Raw genomic sequence first — 25713 nt, forward strand, 5'->3', positions numbered from 1 at the left:
GTAAACAGTCCCTAGAAAATAAATTGTGTGGTTTTATTTGCCAAGCAAAGAGTCTCCTCTCCCTTGACCAAAACTTAGAAACACGTAAGGCTCCACTGGTCATTTGCACTTGTATTTTGTAGGCCTAAATGCAAAAAGTATGGTATTTTAGGCATTTCTACAAGGTACAAAAATATGTCATAATGTTGAGGCGTCAGGCCATATAAAAATATTTGCCCGCCGAAATAATTTCATCAAACACTATTTCAATTCACAATTCATGATGATCAAACTCATGTGACTGAATATTTTGCTGAGGACTCTGGAAAAAAATACTTCTGTACAAGATGAAGAAATACATTGTAGTGTGTAAAGGAAGCAGTCTGGTGTTAAGGTCCATGGGAACTTGGTGGGAATGGGGTATTCTCCCCCATACATGTATTCAACATGGTAAACAGAATTGGAGGTTCATCATCATAGGCAAATATAATTTGAAGGTTGAATGTTTTTGTTTTTGCAGAATTGTGAGCGACAAGCATGGCATCTCCAAAAGAAAGTAGCCCTGCTGTGGAGCAGCAGCAGCAGCCTTCAACGGGGTCTTTGGGTAATGCCATGAAAGCCATCCTTGCTCTGTCTGTCAAACCAAGAGATGAGGACAAGAAATTAGAGAAGTATGTTCAGTGTTCCGGTTGTTATTTGGTGTTTTACCATTACACTTAAAGATGCTATGTCAGATTTTTGGCCCCAAACATTAAAAAATAGGTTTTGTTTAGTGAATGGTTATTTAAAGAGTATCACCCGCTCTATCGAAAAAAAATTTAACTTGTACTTTTAATGGTCAGGAACCATGACAAAAATTTAAAACGTTTCTTGTAAATTATAAAACACATAAGAATTGGTCACGTGATAAAAACTTTGAGCACTTTATTTCACTGCTACTAATAATTGGCGGACTTTTTCGACCAATGGCTCAATTGAAAGCTTGTAACTTTCTCGACCCCCATCAAAATACCTATTGAATTTTAAATCAAAATTCTAGGGTCAAATCGGCCAAAAATCTGACATAGCATCTTTAATGAGCAATTTTTGTTAATGGCGCTTTTATTTACATTTATCATGTTTATATGCTGTTATTAATTTACACCAATGTGGGTTAAAGGGTCAATAGGCTTTCCATTTGGTTTTTGAAACCCTTTCCAATCCTGTACGTAGACAATATTAAAATGATACTAACCATGGTTTTGTTTTGGAGATCAATCTGGAGTGACTATGTCCACGCAGGAAGAATCACTAATAGGATAAATTTACTATCGTCATCCACAATGCAAATTTGATAACACGAAAACAGACCTAAAAATGCTACTTCACAGAGGCAATTCGCCCCCGGTCATAATTGCCTTGGTGTCCCTTGAAATGTTTCAGTCAAAATTGACATTTCCCTTATAGGGGTGCCCTTTTCTACCTCCATGCCTTTACTTAGGAAAATTGCCTTGCCCTCACAGCAACAATGTTCTTGTATGAGGCCTGTGAATTGGTTTACACACTTGTCTAGTTTTATATGAATTGATTTCCAGGCCCTTGAGAATGTGTACCGCTTTCAAAAGTCAATAATTCTGAATAATTGATCCATTGGTGTTTGACTAGCTCATCAAGGCTCGTTTCTGCAGATTTGTAAGAAGAAGTGTAACAAGGATTTTGCACCCTGTCTAGTTTTGTAAATTGATTTATCAGCCCTTGAGACAGGGCCCATCACTTTCAATACAGTCAATAATTCTAAATGATTGATTTATTTGGCTTGCTGATTGGGCTTGTTTCCACAGATTCTCAGAAATAAGTGAGAAAGAGATTGTCAAAAGGTCGGGGAGGGCAAGGCATTCATAATTGGGTTTTTTTCATAGATGAATGTCATGTCCAAACAGGGTTTAGAAGCAGTAAAGACTTAAAGACTCTGGACACTATTGGTAACTGTCAAATCCCGTCTTACACTTGGTGTTTCCCAGCATATATATTGGGTAAAAATAACAAACCTGTGTAAATTTCAACTCAAGTGTTCGTTGAAGTTGCGGGATGATGGTGGAAGAAAAAAACACCCTTGTCACACAAAGTTGTGTGTTTTCAGATGCTTGGTTTCGGGATCTCAAATTTGTGGAAAATTACTTCTTACTCGAAAACTACCAGGTGCTCAAAGGAAGCCCTATGTAACAATGTTTTATACTATCAACAGCTCTCCATTGCTTGTGACCAAATAAGTTTGTATGCTTACATGTAGCTTGAAAAGTACTTTGAGTAATTACCAATAGTGTTTGGCAGTGCCTTTTAAAGCTATCCACATTGGTGTCCATCTAGCGCTGTTTGAATGGGTACCTCCATCATCAATGTATGTATCTAGCTATCACTTATCTTGCAGTCACTTTAGCAAACCTGCTAATTTGTTGCTAACAGTTGATGTGACAGCTGTCTTGAAATTACTTTTGATACTGTTGAAAATAAACGAGCCTTTAACCTTTGGGATTCAATTATTTCCTACAAATCCATTATGAAGTTTGTTTTTAATTGTGGAAAAATGATAGCTGTAAATCCATTCATGTTGGTTTAAGGTAACAATTATTTTATTTCAGGTATGTGTTAAACTTCAATTTTTTTCAGGAAACCATCAAATGCCATGGCAACAGGGTCAGGTGTCATGACCTTTGGGGTCAAACTAGAAAGTCGACTCAACATTAAGGATCTGCAGCATCTGAAGAAAGCCTTTATGGTGAGAAATGGAATCAGGGGTTACATATAATAGCCTGGAGAGGGATTTATAATGGCGTGTTTTCCAGCACTCTTTGTTTCAGAGTAAAGCAAATCATAATATCACAGTAGGTGCCTGTCTGCGCACGGTACTCAATGGAAGGTCTGGGTGGATTAATGCCAGCAATGCAGCTGTGGGTAAGAAATTGAGGAAAATTCCAAGTTGTTCCAGGTGTTGTTGAAGTTCGAGATTGATCGGCCATCTGGGTCACGTGAAAAAAAACGATTACAAACTTTACATTGCATCGATGCCAAAACAAAAATAAATAAAACGCTCACTGAGCGATAAACTCAAAACGCGGAATCAGATTATTTATTTCTCATCAAATATGAAATTTCAGACAGAATTGTTTCAAGGGATGTTTTCTACTATCATTATCATTATTAGACCGAGCAAGTTTTATGTAAATCTGTGATCTTCCTGATTGTTGTTTCTTACCAATTCTGTAACGCTCCTTTAAAAATTGTTTTCTGTAAGTCTGTCCAGCATAAAAATGTGCAGTAAAACACATATCGTAACTAGGCTAGGAAACTGATTAATTTGTTCATACCTTTAAGGAAATAATATAGGTAAAGATGTCCTGACAAAAACAACAAGAAATTCATTGAGCTTTTAAGAAAGATCTATGAGCGAAACGTTGGGCCATTAACTTTCTTTTGGTATTGTTTCCATTGGTTATTTTTGGTTGGTAAGCAGTAAGCAACAGCTAAATCTATTTTCTCAAATATGAAAATCATAATTAAAATTACTGTTATCAGGCACAAGGTGATGGCTACAACAAGCGTCTAAATGTCAACAAGGAAGAGTTCTGTGACCTCCTGGACAGAATTTTAACAAAGGGAAACATAGAGGAGGTGAGTAGGCTGACATATTATGAAACAGTTTTTGTCTTTTAAAATTGTAAATTCAGAATACAATTCAGTGGTTGGACCGCAAATTTTTTACAGTTTTTTTTTAATAAACCATAAACCATATAATAGAACCATAGACGTTAGAACGCATTGAACCCATCCTACATGTAAGTAAGGATGAGTTACTCGTCCTAACTCGAGATAGGATTTATCCTAGCATTTCGAGAAATCGGCTGCAGGACTCAGGTTTGGGGAGGATTAGTCCACAAAGCTGTAGAGCTTGTATTTCACAACTTTTACTGGACCAGAGAATTAATTGTTTCCAGACAGTAATCAAAATGAGACAGGGCACTATCTACACAGTTTCACATTGTGCTGCTTTTGGAACAAGCACTAAAAAAGATTTATCAACATGTAGGTGTTATTATTGGTAAGGCCCTAATACTTCAATACTCAACTAAGTTGAAAGATGCTTGTATTTATTGACTTAAATTAAAAAAGCAGTGAGGTGTTATTAAAAGACACAAGATTGCCGGATTTGTGCGGTAATGAGTTTACTGGCCCAATGCTAAAACCACCGGATTTGGGCATAAATGGCCTACATGTACATGTACATTACAGTTTAACACGTTTCAAAATTAACTTGCATACATGTACATTTGTCTTTTTGTTGGAAGCTTTCATATGGTACAAGAGAAACGGTAATATCTCACACCTAATTGCTGCCAATCTCTGAAGACAGTTTTTTAGAGTTGCTGTTGATTTTTAAGATTTAAAGTGTGCCTCAAAACTGACAGAACATTCGAATGAATGTTTGTTTGCACCAAAAAGAGCACCTTTTTTATATACACAATGTATGCTTACTTGCACAGCACTCTCTGAATCTTGTATCGTAACCTTAGACGTGATCTCTGGCTAAACAGCAAAATATAGGTTGAATAGAGCTTACTGGCACCCCTGATGTATCACCAATATAAAGCTTTATAAACTCAGATGGTGGAACACTGGCACGTTAATTCCAGAGTTCCGGCTCTAGTAAAGTTTTTGTTGTTCAACCCAAAACAAGTTTTATTCATCAGCACTTTTATGCAACATTTTAGGCTATTTTAAAAAAACATTAAGTTTTTGCATCGGGTCATCAAGGACTTTCAAAAATGTCTATGAATTCTCTTGGAATAACTGAAATAGTAGACCAAACAAGAAAAAAACCAAAAGTAACCTAGAACAACAACAACAACAACAAGCATTTGAAATTGTGTCAATAGTTCAAGATTCAATGCATGCTGATCGAGAGAGACTGTATACATGTATCATCCAAAATTACAAAGGTTGCAAACACCGCTCTTGTTTTCAAAGATTTGGTCACTTTGGACAAATTTCTGAATCACATCCCTGTTTGTGGTGATAATTCTCCCTCTTTGACACCAACCAAACAGAACAAAAAAAGCACCTTCTGAAATGTATTCACAATTTTTCTTTATCACTTGATTGCACTTTCAAGAGCGAAAAACGAGCACTAAATACCAAGAATTATGACCTGCTGTTTTGTTTTACCCTTCAAGCATGTCAAGAGCTGTTGGGAGGCGTACCTCAGGTCTAGTGTAACACAGAGGCCATGGAAACCATGTCCTTGTTCTTCGCCTTGGTGCCTCTTCAAATTTTTCCATAGACTTTTTAAGATTTGCCAATGGAAGTGCCCTTTGCAAAATGAAATGGCCTTGTTCTCTCAAAGAAAAAATTCCTGGCCTGGTCTATAGGCAAAAGGTCTCTTGCAAATTTGTTATCCAAATATTTTTAGAAAACAGGGTGGAATGAAGACAATCTTCACGTTGAATTCAAAATAAGTTTGCCCGATTCTGGCCCCCTAAATCATGACAGTTCAGAAGTGTCGGAAGGTTTGTTTTTGAATGCAGGAACGAGTACAGTATTGTTACCAATATTCTTAATGTTGAGCTGTTGAACTAACTAGTTGTTGTTTTTATCTTCAAATTGTATTCATCAGTACGCAGATCTGTTTGATAAGATCGACGTTACCAAGGATGGAAAAGTTGATTGGGTAAGAAAGTTATGATAAATAAACCAAAAGAGGATTTCCTTATAGACGATGTGACCTATGTTTACATTCAAACTGCCCTCTGTTGAAAAAACACTGTATACGTCATGTTTCGCCGGGCAAAAAGACGCGTAGTCATGGTAAGATTGCGTACACTTTCTAGCTGGCTGCCAAAACAAAGGTTTTGCCCGGCAGTATGCGCACGAATCATGTTATGGTTTTCGCGTGTAGTCAGAGGTCACATCGTCTATAGGAGAGATGGTTAATAAATAAAATAATTAAATTAATATTGGAAGTTAATTTAGTTATGAAGTTTGAGTCAGTCAATCAGTATGAAAGAATTTCCTTTTAGTTACTTTCGCCCATCTTCGGTAACATTTCACACAGGCATGCACTTTCATTAAATACTTTTAACTCTAATGTTACTTTCAAGTCTTTGTTTCAAGTATTAATAGTAAGGCAGATGTGTGAAAAAAATGTGGGTTTTGACGTACAAGCATGAAATTTTGCAGACATGTCGACCATGGCTCAGGGAATATTTTAAAATTGAGAGCCACCTGAAAAAGGTCACATGGTGGCCATGGCGGCCATTTTAAAAAATGGCCGCTAAAAGTGATATTTTGTATCAGATATGTGTAAAAAATGTGGGTTTTGACGTCCAAACATGAAATTTTGCAGACATGTCGACCTTGGCTCAGGGAATATTTTAAAATTGAGAGCCACCTGAAAAGGTAAAATGTTGGCCATAGCGGCCATTTTGTTTAAAATGGCCGCCAAAAGTGATATTTTGTACGAGATTTGAAAAAAAAATGTGGGTTTTGACATCCAAACATGAAATTTTGCAGACATGTCGACCTTGGCTCTGGGAGTATTTTAAAACTGAGATCCACTTAAAAAAGTCACATGGTGGCCATGGCGGCCATTTAAAAAAATGGCCGCCAAAAATGATATTTTGTATCAGATAGGGCATTATGTGAAAAAAAGTGGGTTTTGACATCAACGCTTAAAATTTTGCAGACATATTGACCAGGGCTCAGGGAATATTTTAAAGTTGAGAGCCACTTTTAAAAGGTCACATGGTGGCCATGGCGGCCATTTATAAAAATTGGCCGCCAAAAGTGATATTTTGTCTCAGATAGGGCCTTATGTGAAAGAAATGTGGGTTTTGACGTCAACGCTTAAAATTTTGCAGACATATTGACCAGGGCTCAGGGAATATTTTAAAGTTGAGAGCCACTTTTAAAAGGTCACATGGTGGCAATGGCGGTCATTCAAAAAAAAGGCCGCCAAAAGTGACATTTTGTTTAGAAAATAAAATTTAAGATAACATTTTTGGATGTTAGGAGCCAAGAACAACCAAGACGTAACCAAAAAACAATTTAACAAGAAATTGCAGTTTCAAAATGTAATTTTTTTTATAGGAAAACTAAACCCTTAACAAGTAAACAACACAGTATTTTGCGAAATTATTTTGAAAATGCTGATTTTAGTTTGCACGCACAAGGGGTTGCATAATGTACAATATACTTTACAAAAGATAATACCTTTTGAGGAGTGGCTTCTGTCGATTCCCATGTAAAATGCAAACAGTGATATAGATATGCCCTACACCTCACAATTTGTTCCACGGCATGGCTGACACAATCCAGTGCATTTTAAGGCAGCCTTCTTACAGCTGCATCCTCCCTTGCATCCAAGTTTACAGCCACAGCGTATGAGTTCTCTTGCTGACTTGTAAGCCTCAGGTTGAGTGGTCCACAATGGTTTCCAGTTTGGCGGATCAGTCCATCCCCAGATCTCAGGTGATGGCAATGCAATCTTAACTTTGCAGGCGTTGCCCCAGCAGTGACCACCCTGATAGACAGTCCTCTTGATATGTTGCAACAAAGCTGCCCTGGTTGGTGGAATGGCATCCATGGCACGCCCTTTCCTTGCAAACATCTCTTGTCGAGCTTGATCTATGTTCACCAAAGTGCTAGTGCGGTCATATAACAAGATGGTAAACCGTTCAAGTACAGCGAAACTGTCATCACTTATCTGTGATGGTCCTTTGGACAAGGCAAGGAAAGTTGAAGTGACATCTTCATAGGTCTTCCAGGTTTCCCAGGCTGTCTTCTTTCCCTTGGTGTTGAAAGACGAGACTGTATCACACCCAGTATATGCGTGGAAGATTGGGAGAGCTTGGGACTTTGTGGGGCCCAGAGATGCTGCAATTTCATGGGCTGGAATGTATCTAAAGTGTTTTGCAGCCCCAAATGCCACCCACAGCTCCTGGATTTTAAGCTTGCTGGCTGCAGCTACGGCTAAAACTAAAACATCAGTGTCAACTGTGCGCAGCAGAATTTTCTGGAAACTGTCGTTGACTGCATCTGCTACATGCAGAATCATGCGGGTGTCCGCCTCTTCATGATCGCAAGGTGCTAGGTTAGTGGTGTCTCTTTGGGGGATGCACAAGACATCTGAACCATATGTGGTAACTACCTGCTTGTTAGTTTCCATATTTGCAATTTCCTTTGCCAGAAAAGCAAACAACTCTGTCTTATTTGCATCGATCCGCAGAAACTGTTGCCAGTTCTTTGGCAGATTGGTTGATCCAACGACTCTTCTTCTCAGGCCTTCACCACGCTTGCTTCTTGCATGACATTTCAAGCTGCTGTCACTGTACTGGTCCCATACTATGTCAACTCGAGTAGCCTGTTGCAGCTGACGTTCAATGTAAGGCAGGAATACCTTGAGAGCGTAATCGTCAAAGGTCTTAGCAGTGATGGGTTTGAGAAGGTTAACCACCACAGCTCCATCAAGGATGGTCACATCAGTGTGCGGGGCATCCCCTTTTGATTCTGCAACTTTCTCCAAACATACCAGGAGGTCAGATTTGGATCCTAGTCTCAAGTTGCCAAACTGAGACAAAGATGGGGGACATGCTTGATTCTCGTGACGGAAGAAATCATCTAGGTCGCCTTCTCGTGACTGACAAGCGATATATAGCCTTGAAAATAATGAACAGTCACTTTTCAGGGAAGACACTTGCAGGACTGCGTTTGACTTTTTTCTAGGAGGAGCTTGGTTGAACAACGATAATTTGTTCTTCTTGATTGGCTCTGAAAGAGGTGTTTTTTGTTCAACAAGTCGATCTGTTAGGAAAGTATTGTATTGTTGCCGGCCTATCTCCTCTGCTTGACGAACTGATGCCACAACAGCTGGGTCAATGATATCTCTTGTATCGAGTCTCAACAGGTCTTTGGTCTCCTCCAGAAATGGATTTCCCAATTCCTCAATCACCTCTACCATACTTTGCACTTGCTGGACAAACATCACCTGGTAACTTTTAGTTTGCTCATGATGCCGGGTTTCTGGGGTGGTCCTTCTGCCATTTCCCTCCATGGATGCTTCAAATTCTCTGTTCAATCTTGCCACTTCTGGCCCAGCAACCATCCAGCGTCTAAGAGCCTGTGGGTTTTGGGTGAGTCCAATAGCTCCACCGTCGCTCTTCACAGCACCATTATTTTGTTCATGAGCCTGATCGATTGCCATACGTGAGAAAGGTCGCCTTGTCTTCCGAACTGTGAAGTTGCCTTTGTTGAATTCAGATGCAATCTCGGGGTGGGCCTTGCTTATATTTACCATGTCTCGTACATGAACTGGCACCCATCTTGCATAATTGGTATGGTCAAACGTGAAAAACCATGGTGTAAGCTGTGTCAGGCAGTCTACGTAAAGAGCAAAATTTGCTTCCCGCAGTGACCTTACATACATCAAGACAAGAAACTCCAACTGAAGAGTAGTATACCAGAACAGGAATTGGGGAATATCTTGTTTCTTTCGAGCACACCAGTCGTCAAATTCTTCATATTGAGAGCCTGGTTCTAATGACTCCTTGTAGCTGGCATATGACTTCTTAAGGAGGATGTGCAAGCTGCTAGCAGTTACTTGATGTGCATGTCTGGTTCTTGTGACATGAGACACCTTCAAATATGAGTCAGCAGTTCCTGCAGATGCCACCTTGGCCTGGACAAGTGCCTCCACCCAACCAGAGTCTTCCAGCCAGTCTCCTATGACCTTCAGTCCCGCCATCTCAATGTGCAATCCTCCCAGAATGATAATGAACTTATCCTCTCCATAGTCTGACGGCCAGTGCCATTGTATCTGTTTGGCAATGGTGTAGAGTGGTTGATCAACAGTAATCACTGGAACTTGTGATGAGTTGAGTAACTGCACAGCCTGCTTGATTTTGTCCATTGAGTGGCGTATCATGGCAACAGACTTGGAGTCATCAGGAAACAGAGGCAGTAGAGCCGTAATAGCAGGGGGAGACTCTTGAACTGGTTGCTGACTTGCATGATATGCTGCCCAAGATATGTTGCTGTCATTGTTTACCTCTTGTGCACAACTCTGCTCCACAGTGTGCAGCCATCTAAAACAAAACCAAAACACTTGAAAGAAACTATACTATTCAAAAACAGATGCAGACATTAAAACATGGTAGACGTCGAATAAGATTATCAAAAAAGTGACTATACTGACTTTTCTTTGGCATGCATCAGAAACATTGATCAGAAAGGATGGAATTGAAAGATTAGCCCTTGATAAGCAAGTTGATGAGACCAGAACAAGAGGACATAAAGGGTTTAGCATTGTCGGCTGTGACCACTGGTGGATATCGCACAAGGGGCTAGTTTAGACTGGTTTCAGTTGCATGATCGCCAACGTCAGGCTGTGCTTCGCAATTAACTTTATTGCATAATGATAAGCATCAAATTAAATAAATTGTAGCTACATGTACATAAAGTTTGGTAATAAACTTTCTCAAGAAAACTCTTACCTGAGCTCTTCTTGCAATGCCTGCTGGATGACCAGACCATCACTCTTGACCGGACCGTCAATTTTGGGGATAGGCGCATCTTTCTTTGTTATTACCAGTGGATGTACATTTGTGTAAGACTCTGGCAGCTCTGCAAGGGTAGTTGATGTTTGCTCCATGGAGAAATCCTCTCTGCGATCAACTCCATAATTTCCATCAGTGGGATGCTGAAATAGTGATATCCCTGTGCCATGGAACGAATCGGTGGCAGTGGTTGCACTCGGGTTATGGTCGATGTTATCAACAGCTGCAGTGGTAAAGAGTCCTTGACGCAGATTAGGAGGGCAAACTGCTTGGTCACGACGGTACTGCTCACACACACTGTTGCCAACTTTTGTAGATATATCCATTACTCGGTCATAGGAGATGGAGAGTCCGAGGTCAAACAGTGTCTCCACTAGCTCCCGCTTCCGTGTCTTTGCATGGATTGTCAGTCCCACATACATGGGCAATGGAGTTTCTCTGGTCTTGGTGTGACGGACCACAATGCTTTCTGCTCGCCGACGAGAGCAGCTGTTAAACTGCAGCAGTTGGGCAATACTGAGGGCTGCCTGAGTCAAACTATCATTTGTCTGGGACTTGATGTTAGAACCATTGATGATCATTTTCACCATTGTCAACAGGGACTGAGGAACAGACTTGACCTGACAGTCCTCATCAAATGAGCACGAGAAAGTATTCTGCATTTGTAGCATGTCTCTCCTTACAATGTTGGCCGCCCTTGCTAGACAAATTGCATCTTCGTCATAGGTGTCACTGCAGGCCTTCCGCAGAGCAAGCCCAAGATCTTTATCAAAGGCTAGGAGTACGTCACGCCCTTCTTTATGTGCTGTTAGATCTGGAAAGTGGGCAAGTATGCGATTTTTAAGTTCGGTACTGTGTGGACGGACATGTTGCTCTATTCCTAGTTGTTCTAGTCGAGTGGAATAAAGTTTGACAATGTCTGCAAGTTTGAAGACGGGTGCAACATCTTCATCCATTTTTCTCTCCTCGATGTATGTCAGCAACTCAGCTAGAGCAGTGCCATGGAAAACTTTTTCTGTTTGGTTTACATTGTGCTTGTCTTGCAGTGATGTAGATCTGTTGTAGAGTTTAACCAAACAACGTGGATGATACTTTGCATCTAGTGCTACCATGTCTCCAGCACTAAGTTTGGATAGTAGGTGCCCATCTTGCAAGTCTAATGCAGATTTACGAACGCGAGAGTCCAGGCGAAACGTTGATGCTTCACGGAGAGGTTCGGAAGTAGACAACTCGCAAAAGAAACAGACGTCAGTTGAGGTTGCTTTACTAGAGACACTTTGTCGTGTGCTCTTCTTGGACGAGGTGGAGCCAGCGTCGCTGTCATTGAAGTCGGATTTTCTCTTTTCTGCTCGCTTTAACTTTGTGGTATTGAATTTCATATGACAAGATTTGTGCCACTTGGCATTGTGCTCCAGCAGGGTTTGTTCTATACCATTTCCTTCATCCAGTCGGTTTAGATTCAATGATATAGGCAGTTCATTTAGCTCATTGAAACGCAGGATGTTCGAAGAGAGTGTGGAATACCCACCAGCAACAACGTTAGGATGAGTTGAATCGGCCGGACATTTCAAAGATTCAGTTGTTATTGCTTGGCAAAGTATACACTTGTTCCAGTCAGTCTTTACCTCTATCTCTTTGTAAGGAGCAGGTTGCTGTGGACTCACAAGCTGAAGGCTGCGAGACATCATTTCTGTTACTAGATAATCTGGTCACATCAAAAACAGCCAGGCTTACAAAAGCATCTATGATTTTATCAAGCAAGGTTGGACAAGATAACACGCAAATAGTCAGCTAAAGCGAAGTCAAGAGCCCACTGGCAATGTCCATACTGACTGACAAATTACACAAGAATAGTAGAGAACAGCTGCAGTGTAGAGAGTGGTAAAATGTTGCACCTGGACCCGAATAATACAACTGCATACAAATGTAACAATTTAATATAAATGTATCAACTAAATGTAATACATGTAACAAACTTGGCCTCCTTACTTTTACACTGAGATTAACACCAGAATTCTCTATACAAATGTAGAGGTCATTACAGGTGACAAGATCAGTGAGTATTTATTTGGCTTCCTGGTTAAGGTTTAAATAAATGAGCAGTGCATGTTTTCTGCCAATTTCCAAGAATATTTTAAGCATTTACTAAAAATTGTCATGCAATATACACATACTTCCCGCAAATTCAGGGAAAAGTTACATTTTTCCACATATAAATCAAATTTTCCAAAAATTGCGGATTTAACCATGCCCCTTTTTTACCATTCTTGAGTTAATTCTGGGTTTTCTGATATATTTACAGTCCTAAGTTTCTTTGAATCTTAATCGTAAATGCAATTTTCTATGTTAAATTTGAGTTTTTGCGATTTTTTTTAAAACGGTCGCCATGGCAACCATTTCACCCTTTTTCAGGTGGCTCCCAATTTTAAAATATTCCATGAGAGATGACCTACAACTGCCCCAAATTTCATGCTTGTACGTCAAAACCCACAATTCTTTGCTCTAAATGCACATATCTGCCTAACTATAAGAAAGTGTATTCCAACCCAAATTAATCCTAAATATGAAAGAAGAAAAATAAAATGCCTTGATTCACAGAGTTTACTCATAAATCTGTTCAACTTTTCCCCATCTGTTTATTCAGGATAAGTTTGCCTCTCATTTGCTGTTGGAGTATGTAGAGAAAGACGACAGGGTCAAATCAACTCAGGTAAGGCAACACTTTTAATTTGAATTGAAGCAAATAGATATTTCAAAAACAATCAACAGTAATATTAAAGATGCTATGTCAAGTCGGCCAAAAATCTGACGTAGCATCTTTAAGTTCTTGCACTCTGTATTTTTCCCTCCTAGGTTCCACAGTGGAAGGACATCAAGATGTTACCCAGTCCGCACAAGGATGTCATCCACAAGGTGGCCTTCTTGAAGAACACCAGCCGTTACATTGCAATCAGTAAAGAAGGGGGCATATCGACATGGGATACCAGACTCCATGTTATGAAGTCTATAAGAGTGAGTATAGCCTCTGAAAAATGGTGGGAAAAGAAATTCTCAAACTTTTCAATATGATTTCTAAAAAAAAAAAAAAAAAAAATTTTTTTTTTAATTTTGTTTGGCACACTCTCTTTTACGCTGCAGATTATACTATTCCTCCTGTATTCAGTATTCCAATTTGTTTGGCCCTCAGGAAAACCAGTGAAACTATTATATAAACTATATTATTAAGTAGCCTGAGCAAAATCCTTAAAAGCATCAGGTGTTTGTTGTTTACCGAGTGTTGTGAGTAATAATAAAAGGCATAATATTCTTCTTACTTCAGTCCGATTCTGATTTTGTTTGCTTTTGAAAAAAGATTCCTGAAAAAAAGCCCGAAAAGTCTATTACAGCCTACAAGTGTACACGTAGGCCAGGCTTTATACATGATAAAGTGTTCCTGCTTTTTTAAAAAGACCAAAATAAATTTTTCTCATTTGTCTTTCTTGAACAGATAAACAACGACTCTGTCAAGCCTAGAGATATGTGGGTGACAACATTTGTTGTACTGCAGAACATCAACAAGATAGCGTTGGCGTTCACCAGCAAAGAAATTAGTGAGTAGATAATGATTTCCTGGCGTGTCTTGGTCGGGCGGTTTCAGAGCACCGGTCCCAAACTGTGGTGTTTCTGATCAGCAGGGGGTTCAAGTCCCTTTTGTCTTGTGGCCGATTAAGTTTAAGTGCGCTGTGCTCACGCTCTGGTGTTTCTGTTCAGCAGAGTGGGGGTTAAAGTCCCATTCGTGGCTGGGCAGCTTAAGCGCGCCAGACTGAAGCTCTGGTGTTTCTAATCAGCAGAGTGGGGGTTTAAGTCCCATTCGTGGCTAAGCAGCTTAAAGGCCCCAGACTCGAGCTCTGGTGTTTCTGATCAGCAGAATTGGGGTTCAAGTCCTACAGCCGATTTCACGAAACGCTAGGATTAATCTTATCTCGAGTTAGCACGAGTAACTCGTCCTAACTTAGGATTAATCTTAAGGTCTGCATGCTACAGTGCAGGGCTGGGACTCGTCCTAAGTCCTAAGATCAATCTTAAGTTAGGAAGAGTTTGGTGAAATCGACGGCTGGTCTTGACACTTGTGTCCTTACATGCCTTAAGCAGTAAGAGCAGTAAGAGTGATGGGCTCAAGTTCTGGTGTTTCTGATCAGCAGAGTTGGAGTTCAAGTCCCGGTCTTGACGCTAAAAGCAAAAACACTCAACCATTATTGCTTTGGAAACAGTTTCTTTAGATACATTTCTGTGTTGTGTATGTGGCCATGAACTATAAATTGAAAAATGATGTTTTGACAAATGTCTGTCCCCCTTTTCCCCTACAGTTTTCTATGACTTGAGCTCCAAGCTGGAATTCAACTGCCAGTACAGAGTATATGGACTTGAGCACACTCCATTAAGTATGGACTACTGGTAAGATTATCAATAGATTTTATTTTGTGTATCTTTGTTTTACACCAAAGTTCAAATTTGAGATGGTTGGTTTTGATGTAACGGAGATGTGAGAACTGTGTTGGTGTAATGTTTACGCGCTTTTTGTAAATTTGCAAGCTTTTTGTAGATTTTTTGTAAACTAAACTGTGCATTTTCATAGTGCAAGCAGATCGAAGATATGAGCAGATCATACTTTGAGTTGGATGTATTTTTCATAGTACATGTAAGGGTGTTTATTATGCTTATGACCAAAGGCCCAAAATCAGAGAGCTACTCAAAGCCAGTGGACACTTTCTGAACAGAGCAAAAATTAAAAGTTCACAGATTTACAAATAATAATATACAGGGTTTACAGAAGGTAATGGTGAAACACTTCCTTTGAAATATTATTCTATGAAATGCTTTACTTTTTGAGCAAATATTAAAACAATTATCAATTCTCGATATCGAGAAGAACGGATTTATTTTAAACACATGTCATGACACGGCGAAACGTGCGGAAACAAGGGTGGGTTTCCCCATTATTTTCTCCCGACTCCGATGACCGATTGAGCCTAAATTTTCACAGGTTTGTTATTTTATATATAAATTGTGATACACAAAGTGTGGGCCTTTCGGACAATACTGTTTACCAAAAGTGTCCGATTGCTTTAAGCAGCAAATAGTATTAAACAACTTTCTGCAAAACAAAAAAGTGAACAAGATACCAGACAGATGATACGTATTTTGGCTGGTAACCTAATTCTGTTAAGCATTTTTGTAGTTACAGGTAGCCTCTTTATTTGTGCTGAAAGCAGCGCTATGACATTGGGTCCTAGTGTTGTCATGTTGTTGTTATTATTTTGGTTGTCAGGAGCAACCCGAACAACTCCAACGAGGCTATCATCGTTATGGGAGACACCGGAGGTAACGTTAACGCATTCATGTTCACATCGGCCATCATTGCGCTGTTTGACAGACCTCAGCAGACAGCTGGAGAGGGTCAAGGTAAGACGGGTTTCTCTTGATAATCTAAACAAGGCTTGTGCGTGTTTGCGAACAATTGGCCTGTTAAAAAATGTGCAGTAAAATTCATTCACATGGTGGAATGTACATGTATATGGAAATGGCAGGTTCTCAAAAGTGTTTAAAGGCAGTGGACACTATTGGTAGTTACTCAAAATAATTAATAGCACTAAACCTTCCTTGGTGACGAGAAATGGCATGAATGGGAAGAGTGATGGTATAAAACATTGTGAGAAACGGCTCCCTCTCAAGTGCCATAGTTTTCGAGAAAGAAGTAGTTTTCCACGAATTTTATTTCGAGACCTCAGATTTTGAACTTGAGGTCTCGAAATCAAGCATCTAAACGCACACATCTTTGTGTGACAAGGGTGTTTTTTTCTTTCATTATAATCTCGCAACTTTGATGACCGATTGAGCTCAACTTTTCACAGGTTTGTTATTTTATGCATACATGTATGTTGAGATATTCCAAATGTGAAGGCTAGTCTTTAACAATTACCAATAGTGTCCACTGCCTTTAAAAACCTTTTCATTTTAAACCAATAGACCTTTTGTTTCGGAGTCAGCTATGGATTTGACGTTTGTGTAAAAATACAATGACTGTTCTTTTGCTGTTTTCTCAGACAGGTTGACATAGTATTTCACATGTGACTTTTATTGAATCTTTCTTAATAGTTTTGGCATTACACCAGCATTGTGCTGATAAAGATATTATCTATTGTGCCAACCCGTTATACTGACTGTACTTGATTATACAGAGCAAGTGGTGAATGTGCACTTCAAAGATCTACTGAAGGAGAAATTCAAATATTGTCGGTTGGTTCGACATAGTGGGCATCAAGAGTGGACCAGACAAGGTAAGTAATGTATGAAATACATTTTTTTTCAAAGGGTACATGAAATTCTCTTTAGCTCATTTTAGACTTCCAAGCCATTTACCCCCAGAGTTAAACCACATGAAATTTCAACCCCACAATAACACAAACATAAAAGGCAATTTTCTCCCGTGATTTTATTCTGCCACCAAATCGTCTTGAGAAGTTGCACAACAGGCACGACAGACATAGCATTTGATTTTGCCACCAAATCGTCTTGATTTGATTTTTCCACCAAATCGTCTTGAGAAGTTGCACAACAGGCAAGACAGACATAGCCATTGTTTTTAAAAAAACCTTTAGACTTTTTTTCATGGTAATGTAGAGTGTGTTTTTAATCTCTAAAAAACATAACATCTAGAATCTCAAGTGTGCTTGATCTTCAGACCAAAATGATACAGCTAAGCATTTTTGATAAATTCATTTCACACGCTTCTGGCTTTATCAATAGAAAAGTGATGTGCTGAGAGTGTAAGAGGCCAAATTTCATGGCATTTGCTTACGGTAAGCAAAGAAGCATAGAAGCTCCGTGCCTACATGTACGATAACGTATTTCATGTGTTATTACTATAGGAAAATTTTGTTTGGGTGAGAATTTTTGCAAGGCATTCACTGCTTACACAGCTAGCGTAGGAATTTGGCGCTTACATAGAATGATGATCATAACTGCAGAACTCGGCAGTTAGCAGAGCCATGAAAATAGGCCAAGTTGGTTTGAAGTTATTTTGTGAGTTTCATTTTGAAATTTTGTTTTGATTGGTTTTATTACAGTGAAATATGCATTACATTTGGACTGTTTCATCTCTTGCTCAACAACCTACCAGAATGCTATGGTGCTTGGATGGATTGAAAAAGTCAGACAAAGGATGAAAACGTGAGCATTCCTCCAGATGAATCAATTAATAATTTATTTCACTAAACAAACTACTGTAAAAAATTAGAGTACCAGTAGAAACCGAACTGATTTTTTATTAATTTTGGTTTTTACCCATACACCGATGTGTGTTAGCACTGTATACTCAGCACTTTCCCGAGTCCTGTGAAAAAATATCACAGGCATGTTACTCGGGTGGGATTCGAACCCACGACCCTTGCAATTCTAGAGCAGTGTCTTACCAACTTACGAACTGATTTTGATGTTAACATTTGAAGGTCTTCTTTTCGTGAAACATTTGTGAGTAACAATCAGCACCATTGGCCCATTCATGGGTGGTGACCTTGCACCTCAAACGTGTTGGTCAGTTCGTGTGCTCTATAAACTACTTCTACTTTTTCCCAAGGACAAATTATCGCTGCATGGCGATTCGTTGTTTTAAATACTTTTTTTAATATTTAAATTGGCAGAAAATTACTCAAACTCCTTTGTTGAGGAAAACATCAAAAGGCGAATATTCACAACAATGTGAACAAAATTGGGAATTTGCTTTAAAGTCTTGTATTTATGTCATGCATACCTTGTATGCTAGTGTGTGTTTTTGAAGTTAGTCTAGTTGTTTCTGACACCTCAGCAAAACTTGACATGTTTGAATATTTTCCACAGGAGTTCCTTCAACATTGCTCAGGGAGTGAATGCCTTTGATTATCATGAAGGTCTAAACCTTATCGGTGAGTCTATCAGTAAGATTTTTAGGTTTTTGTGTTTGTTGGATTAAAGAAAAATCAAGGAATAATTTCAAATAATGTCACGTTTTTTTAAGAGGTTATTTTTTTTAATGGATTTTGAGGCAATCGCATGGTGAGGTATCAATAAATATTTCAATTGTTGTTTAATTTGCTTTATCTTGCTTCAAATAAAAGTAAGGTGAAGATTTAGAGATTTGGCTGGTTATGCTCTTCATAATGTTGCGAACAAAATTAATCTGCTCAATCAAAATGACAACAACAAACTCTGAATGTTTTTTATTACAGCCACTGCAGGGGTGAATCACCACGTCTGTTTATGGAACCCTTATGTTGTCTCCAAACCAGTTGGGGTGAGTATAAAATTAAGCTTGGGCGATATCGATTGATTTTATTCACGATATATCGCCGACAATGTATCGCGGTATTCGATATAATCGTGTTTAGTTAAAGTTTGACATCATCAGTCTTCAAACTCCCAGTGAAAGTTGTAGAAGAGACAGTCATAGCATAAGAGAGGTGTTCTAAACTAATGACATTTTCTTCTGGTTTTACTCCAAACCTAATGGGTGCAAGATGTCTCAGCTAGGAAATACATTGCGATATTGCGATACTTAAACGATATTGCGATATATCATATCGCGATATATCATTATTTCGATTCAAACCAAATCGTTTCCAAATTAGTATTGCGATATTCGATAATATCGTGGTATCGCCCAAGCTTATATAAAATTCTCCATTCACTTTCCCACATACAGCACGCCGCACTAATGACGTCGCATTTGCTCTAAACACCCGGCTGTCAGACAAACATTCCACCACTTGCGCTATCACCGCATCATCAGCGCCAACTGCACTAGTTGTCTATCCCTTTAGAGACCATTAATTTGCAAGGCTATGAAATATGACCACGCGACACCCTGCCTTCAGCAGTTACATTGGCTCCCGGTCAAAGAGAGAGTAACTTTCAAAGTTTTAGTTACTGTGTTTAAATGTCTCCTAGGAATAGCACCAGGCTACTTATCATCTTCCCTTGCTCTCTACCAACCGCCACGCTCAAGCTTGCGATCAGCTTCTGACAACACACGCCTAACTGAACACCCAACCATCAGAACACTCTCATCTGCTCACAACCGGACTTTCTCCTTTAGTGCTCCGCGAATATGGAACAACCTCCCAGTACGCATCAGATATTGTAACTCTTTGCCTTTGTTCAAAAAATCTCTCAAAACTCACTTGTATCAGATGTAATTTGTTGTATTTATAGTTCCATTGGTCTTGCTCTTTCCAGCGCTTTGATCTTGATGTAAAGGCGCTTTATAAATATTTAGTTGTATGTATGTATTAATAATAATAATAATAATGACAACTTATATTGCGCATGTATCCACCTAATACGGTGCTCAAAGCGCATGAAAAGAAGAAAACAGAAATGAACCCTCATAAGGAAGAGGGAACCATTCATTTAAATGTATAATCATCACCATACACCCAGACAGATTTTGTTGTTGAAACAAATTGCGGATACTGGTCATGTTGGCAACTTTAATTTGGGTTTGGAGACTGGACCAAAACAATCAAGAACACTGGAGCAAATATCTTTACCAACTTCAATCAGAAAGTGAAATGAAAAAGAAACAACTGAATACTCGGGTCAAGGTTTTTTTTTCACAGAACTCAAGGAAAGTATAAGTATACTGTGCTTTTTTAAGGGTAAAAAGAACAATTATATTTTGTTTTCCTTATTATACCGTGTTATTTGTTATAATCTTGACAGCTGTTGCGAGGTCACATGGCCCCAGTCATGCACGTCCAGTTCAACCACAGCAGGGGCCAGCTCATCAGTTTCTCCAAGGATAAAGTGCTGAGGATATGGGATGTACAACTACAAGTTTGCCTGCAGAGAATTGCTGGGACTTTCCCTAAAGGGCCAGACTGTAAGTTGGAATATTTAATCTTCTGAATTTTAGATTGAGAATATTGTGTTCAAGGCATGGTATTATAAACTATTGGTAGAAAACCACCAGTTTGAAGTAATGAAGTTTTAGAGAAAGAGGTACATGTAGTTTTCAGCAAAAAACTTTGAATCTGAGAAAGGCTTGAAGGCTTTGTCAGGAAGCTGAAAGCACACAATTCCATAAGGGTGTTTTTTTTTCTTCTTTTCATTTTTTTTTTCAACTTTGATGACCAATTGACCCAATATTTCACAGGTTTGTTTTATGCATATATGTTCGGATACACCAAGTGAGAATACTGGTCTTCGTCAGTTGCCAGAATAAGGTTACCAGCCAAACTACAGTGTAACATGTACAATTTGTGCAACTTGGTATCCTGCTCATTTATGCTTGTTGGAAAGTTGTTACAGTATATTTTTTGCTTGAGCAGCTCTATGAAATTGGGTGGTATTAACTGAGCAGAAACTTGGTTTTATTCTGCAAAAGAAGGTGGTGATACCCAAGCATACATCCGTATGGACTGTAAAAGGGGTAACCTTGTTTCAGCCCTAGGAGTAGGTGACAACGCGCTCTTGAATAAAATAGTTGTAGCCCACACCTTGAAGTGGCCTTCCGGCCTTGTGTGTCTTGCGACTTGCATAAAAACAAATTCAAAGAAATGGAAAATCATATCACTACCCTACCATGCAGTGCCTTAAGGACACTAGACACTATTGGTTATTGTCAAAGACCAGTCTTCTCACTTGCTGTATCTCAACATATGTCAAAAATAACAAGTCTGTGACAATTTTAGAAAATAATGAAACAAAAAACAGCCTTGTCACACAAAGTTGTGTGCTTTCACATGCTTAATTTCGAGACCTCAAATTCTAAATCTGAGGTCTCGAAATCAAATTCGTGGAAAATTACTTCTTTCTCGAAAACTACGTCACTTCAGAGGGAGCTGTTTCTCACACTGTATTATACCATTAACCTCTCCCCATTACTAGTTACCAAGTAAGGATTTATGCAAAAAAAATTATTTCGAGTAATTACCAAAAGTATCCACTGCCTTTAAAACTTTTATAACTGTAACTCCTTTTTAGTGGCGACCCACCTTTTCTTCCACGAGGAGCGTAATCGTCTCTTCATGGCGTTCAACTATCAGCTGACTCTACTGGAGATGAAGAAAGAAGTGAAAGATCGAGTTCTTAGCCATGACAAACCAGTCACATGCGCAATCTACAGCTCCACCTTCAGTCAGGTTAGTGGTTTGCCTTATCTGCTGTCTTTGACATACATGTATATGTGTCCCTGTTTCAAATATCTTGCATTTTTACGAATTAACGGTTTTCGGAGACCATTCATTTCTGTATAAATTCCCTGTATAAATGCTAGTTTTGTTCAATTCTTTAATTAAATTTGTAAGTAGAAATGTCAAGTGCAGAAAATTTAGTTACTAAATGGATACTATTTGTTAATATTGGAAAATTTCGTATCCAGACATGACCTTTACTTCTTGACCTTGACCTCTTTATGTGAATGGAGGTCAAACTTTGCAGTCGTTTGTGGCTGCTGTCATTTTGGTACAAGTCACTTGTAGGTGGGTTAAAATTAATAAAGTTCTATGAGCACTGTTACTTTGGTTTTGCCCATACTACAGTTTGTGATAAGTATTGCATAAACTCAGCAGATTCTGCATTGAAGGGGAAAACAAATTCACAGAAGAATCATTTTCAACCTTTCTTTTTTTGCGACATTGAAATTGACAACAACAGCGGGCGAGTCATTTTTTTCTTTTGTTACTATTTATTAATAAGGATCCTCTAGTATTCACTCTAAGAGTATCAATTGTTTCTATTCAAAGGTTGTAAGCGCATGTCAGGGGTCAACTGTCAACATGTGGCTGCTGGAGACGGGTCAAAAGGTCAAGCAGTTCCTCAATTGCCATGGCAACGCTGAAATCACCACCCTCGGTTTGGATCATAGTGAGACGAGATTGTTCACCGGAAGTAGCGATGGAACAGTCAAGGTAAAATGGGATTTTCTGTTTTGTGGTAGCACCAGGTGTTACCTACTTTGTGAAATGTTACTTTTGAGTGTCCAAAAAGTTGTATCTCCTTTGTATTTCTATCTGCTAGTGGTCAAACCAGCCCTCCTGCAACCCCCTCCCCCCCGCCCCCTTTGTCTCCCTATTCATTGTTCGTCCCTTGATTTCTTGGTGCTTTCTGACTCTCTTTCTCCCTGTTCATGTATTTTCACTTTACTGCTCGTTGTATACACATGGAAAGGTTTGCAGTAACACCATGTAACATGTGTAATGACTATCTCTAAATGAGTTGGGGTGGTTCTGGAAAAGAACTGTTAGTTTCAACTCGACGTTTCGATCAGTATGCTCAGATCGTCTTCTGAAGAAAAAAAACAATGCACAGTTTCAAATCCTACTTTCAATGTATTCTTATACATACCTCTGTCCATATGTTGTGTTGTCATTAAGCTTTCAAGAAAGACTCTGCTAGGGTCAAAATGATAGAACATTCACTATTTTCTTCATTTAAAATACCCCAGATGTATCTGGTGATGAATTCTTCCATATTTTGTGCACACTGAATGATAATATTATTGAAGAGCAAATGGTGATTTTTGAGTAGCAACTTTCCTGTTACATTTTGTGTAGCAATTTGCTTTGCTACACTCAAGGGAGATTATTAATTCTATGATATAGACAAAGTCAATGGACACTCTATAGACAAAGTCAATGGACACTTGTGTTTTTGCACAAGACACAACTTTGTCGCAGAATCAAGCTTTGACCTTGTTGCACTGAAACTGACGATCTTTTTCAATTTTCAGGTGTGGGATTTCAACGGTCACTGCCATCACACTCTGAATGCTGGGATGGGAGATCCGGCCGACATCTCGCAGGTCGTTGTCCTCAAAAGAATCTTTATCATCATCGGATGGAACAGGTATTGGAAGTAATCAATAGAAACTGTAATCAATAGAAGTTGTAATCAATAGAAGTTGTACTCAATAGAAGTTGTAATCAATAGAAGTTGTAATCAATAGAAGTTGTAATCAATAGAAGTTGTAATCAATAGAAGTTGTAATCAATAGAAGTTGTAATCAACAGAAGTTGAAATCAACAGAAGTTGTAATCAACAGAAGTTGAAATCAACAGAAGTTGTAATCAATAGAAGTTGTAATCAATAGAAGTTGTAATCAATAGAAGTTGTAGTCAATAGAAGTTGTAATCAATAAAAGTTGTAATCAATAGAAGTTGTAATCAATAGAAGTTGATACAGATTTTCTGTGTTTCATACCAGGCATGTCCGCAAAAATCTTGATTTTCTGAAAACCAAATTTTATTACAATTTTATTAGTTCAAAGAACATTAATAAATCAGCCCTGATGAAAGTGAAGACGATAAAAGATCTTTTTTATTATCCAAATCCCAGCCCTAAATAAAACACCGTACATGTACATTGTACAGAGTCTGGCTCCACCGTTTTTTATTCAAATTGCAGTGATTTTTTATGTACAAGCGCAGGCAGTGCGTGTGAAACATTGCTGCATCAAATAAAACTCGCACCACAACTTGGAGGAGGTTTCACTATCGGGCATAAAGAATGGGTGGAAATGGAGTTGGGTTGAAATACAGTTGACAAAATTCTTCCTGTCAAAGTCAATGAAGTTATCTTGACAACTTTATTGGACTGGTATTAGCATTGTATGTTTTGGATTTCTTAGACTCAACAGTTTACTTTCAGACGACTTTATTTTGTTCTTTACTTTGTGCCTTTTTATCTAGGTGTATCACTGTCTTCCGAAACCAACAACTCACTCAGTTCCATGTTCAGCCCTCAGAGTGGAAAGGTGGCCAGGTATGGAATATTTGTCATATTTTATGGAACAGAGTTTTTGAGAAAGAGAAAGTTTCTCACCCTCAAATATTAAAAGACTTCGGGCCTTAAGCCTTTTTTTCTAGGCATCTGAAAACACACCACTTTGTGCAACATTGGTGTTTTTTCTGTCAATATTCTCTTGCAACTTTTTATAAGCCAAAATTTTCACAGATTTTGTATTTTATGCATATGTTGGGATCCACCAAGTGAGAATACTGGTCTTTGTTAATTACCCAATGGTGTCCAGTGCTTTTAACTCACATTTATATTTTTTAAAAATATGTCCTTTTTCCAGGAGCACCACGATGATATTCTAGCTGCTGCATTCAGCGCCCCGCACACGCTAGCCACGGCGAGCTACGACGGTGAAATCATCATATGGAATTCTGGGTCGGAGGTTGCTTCAAGACATCTCCGCCAACGATACCTGAAGAAAGTCGTCAAGCCACGGGCAGGAACTAGATTGGTCAGTGTTTGAGTCATTTTTGCCACTAATAAAGTAGTTCATACAGGTTGAGTCCACAGTTATTTTCGCTTAAAGGCAGTGGACACTATTGGTAATTGTCAAAGACTAGCCTCCACAGTTGGTGTATCTCAACTTGTGCATAAAATAACAAACCTGTGAAAATTTGAGCTCAATCGGTCATCGTACTTGCGAGATAACAATGAAAGAAAAAATAACCTTGTCACATGAAGTTGTGTGTGTTTAGATGGTTGATTTCGAGACCTCAAGTTCTAAATCTGAGGTCTCGAAATCGAATTCGTGGAAAATTACTTCTTTCTCGAAAACTATGGCACTTCAGAGGGAGCCGTTTCTCACAATGTTTTATACCATCAACCTCTCCCCATTTACTTGTCACCAGGAAAGGTTTTATGCCAATAATTATTTTGAGTAATTACCAATAGTGTCCACTGCCTTTAAAGGGTCTATGTAACTTTTGAAGAACAAAAAACACAATGTCCACAGATTTACACTAAACTTACACAGTTTGAAGGTAATGATAGTAGAAAGCTTCCCTGAAAATATTACGTGCTGAGGTGCTGTAGTTTTGGGGAAATGAGTAAAACAATGTCATGAAAATAATTTTCGTCTCATGAGACGAAAATTATTTTAATCATTTACAAATGTACTTTCATGATATTGTTTTACTCATTTCTCAAAAACTACAGCACCTCAGTAAGTAATATTTGAAGGGAAGCTTTCCACTAACATTATCTTCAAACCCTTTAAGTTTAATGTAAATCTATGGACATTTTGAAAGGTACCCAAATCCTTTAAGACCTTCATGCTACCAGTTTTAAGAGAAAAAAAATATCACAGAGGCAATTTTGTATGCAAGTACAGACAAACATG

At 38.7% G+C, this 25713-nt stretch overlaps 1 protein-coding gene across 5 annotated transcripts in view; it reads left to right on the plus strand.

Moving 5' to 3' along the window:
- Positions 1-25713, plus strand: part of LOC139937652 (cilia- and flagella-associated protein 337-like) — a 54722-nt gene that overhangs the window by 19193 nt on the left and 9816 nt on the right. For all 5 annotated transcript variants that reach the window (XM_071932896.1, XM_071932898.1, XM_071932895.1 and 2 more), the window contains exons 2-20: positions 500-650; positions 2626-2734; positions 3532-3627; positions 5627-5680; positions 13207-13272; positions 13416-13574; positions 14050-14152; positions 14909-14996; positions 15871-16004; positions 16781-16879; positions 17669-17771; positions 18438-18502; positions 18806-18870; positions 20298-20457; positions 21561-21718; positions 22322-22486; positions 23308-23423; positions 24266-24338; positions 24655-24825. In XM_071932896.1, coding sequence (XP_071788997.1) covers positions 517-650; positions 2626-2734; positions 3532-3627; positions 5627-5680; positions 13207-13272; positions 13416-13574; positions 14050-14152; positions 14909-14996; positions 15871-16004; positions 16781-16879; positions 17669-17771; positions 18438-18502; positions 18806-18870; positions 20298-20457; positions 21561-21718; positions 22322-22486; positions 23308-23423; positions 24266-24338; positions 24655-24825 — 2118 coding nt within the window. In that variant the 5' untranslated portion in view covers positions 500-516. The remainder of the gene's footprint in view (positions 1-499; positions 651-2625; positions 2735-3531; positions 3628-5626; positions 5681-13206; positions 13273-13415; positions 13575-14049; positions 14153-14908; positions 14997-15870; positions 16005-16780; positions 16880-17668; positions 17772-18437; positions 18503-18805; positions 18871-20297; positions 20458-21560; positions 21719-22321; positions 22487-23307; positions 23424-24265; positions 24339-24654; positions 24826-25713) is intronic.

Source organism: Asterias amurensis, chromosome 5, assembly GCF_032118995.1.
Source record: "Asterias amurensis chromosome 5, ASM3211899v1".
Classification (NCBI taxonomy): domain Eukaryota; kingdom Metazoa; phylum Echinodermata; class Asteroidea; order Forcipulatida; family Asteriidae; genus Asterias; species Asterias amurensis.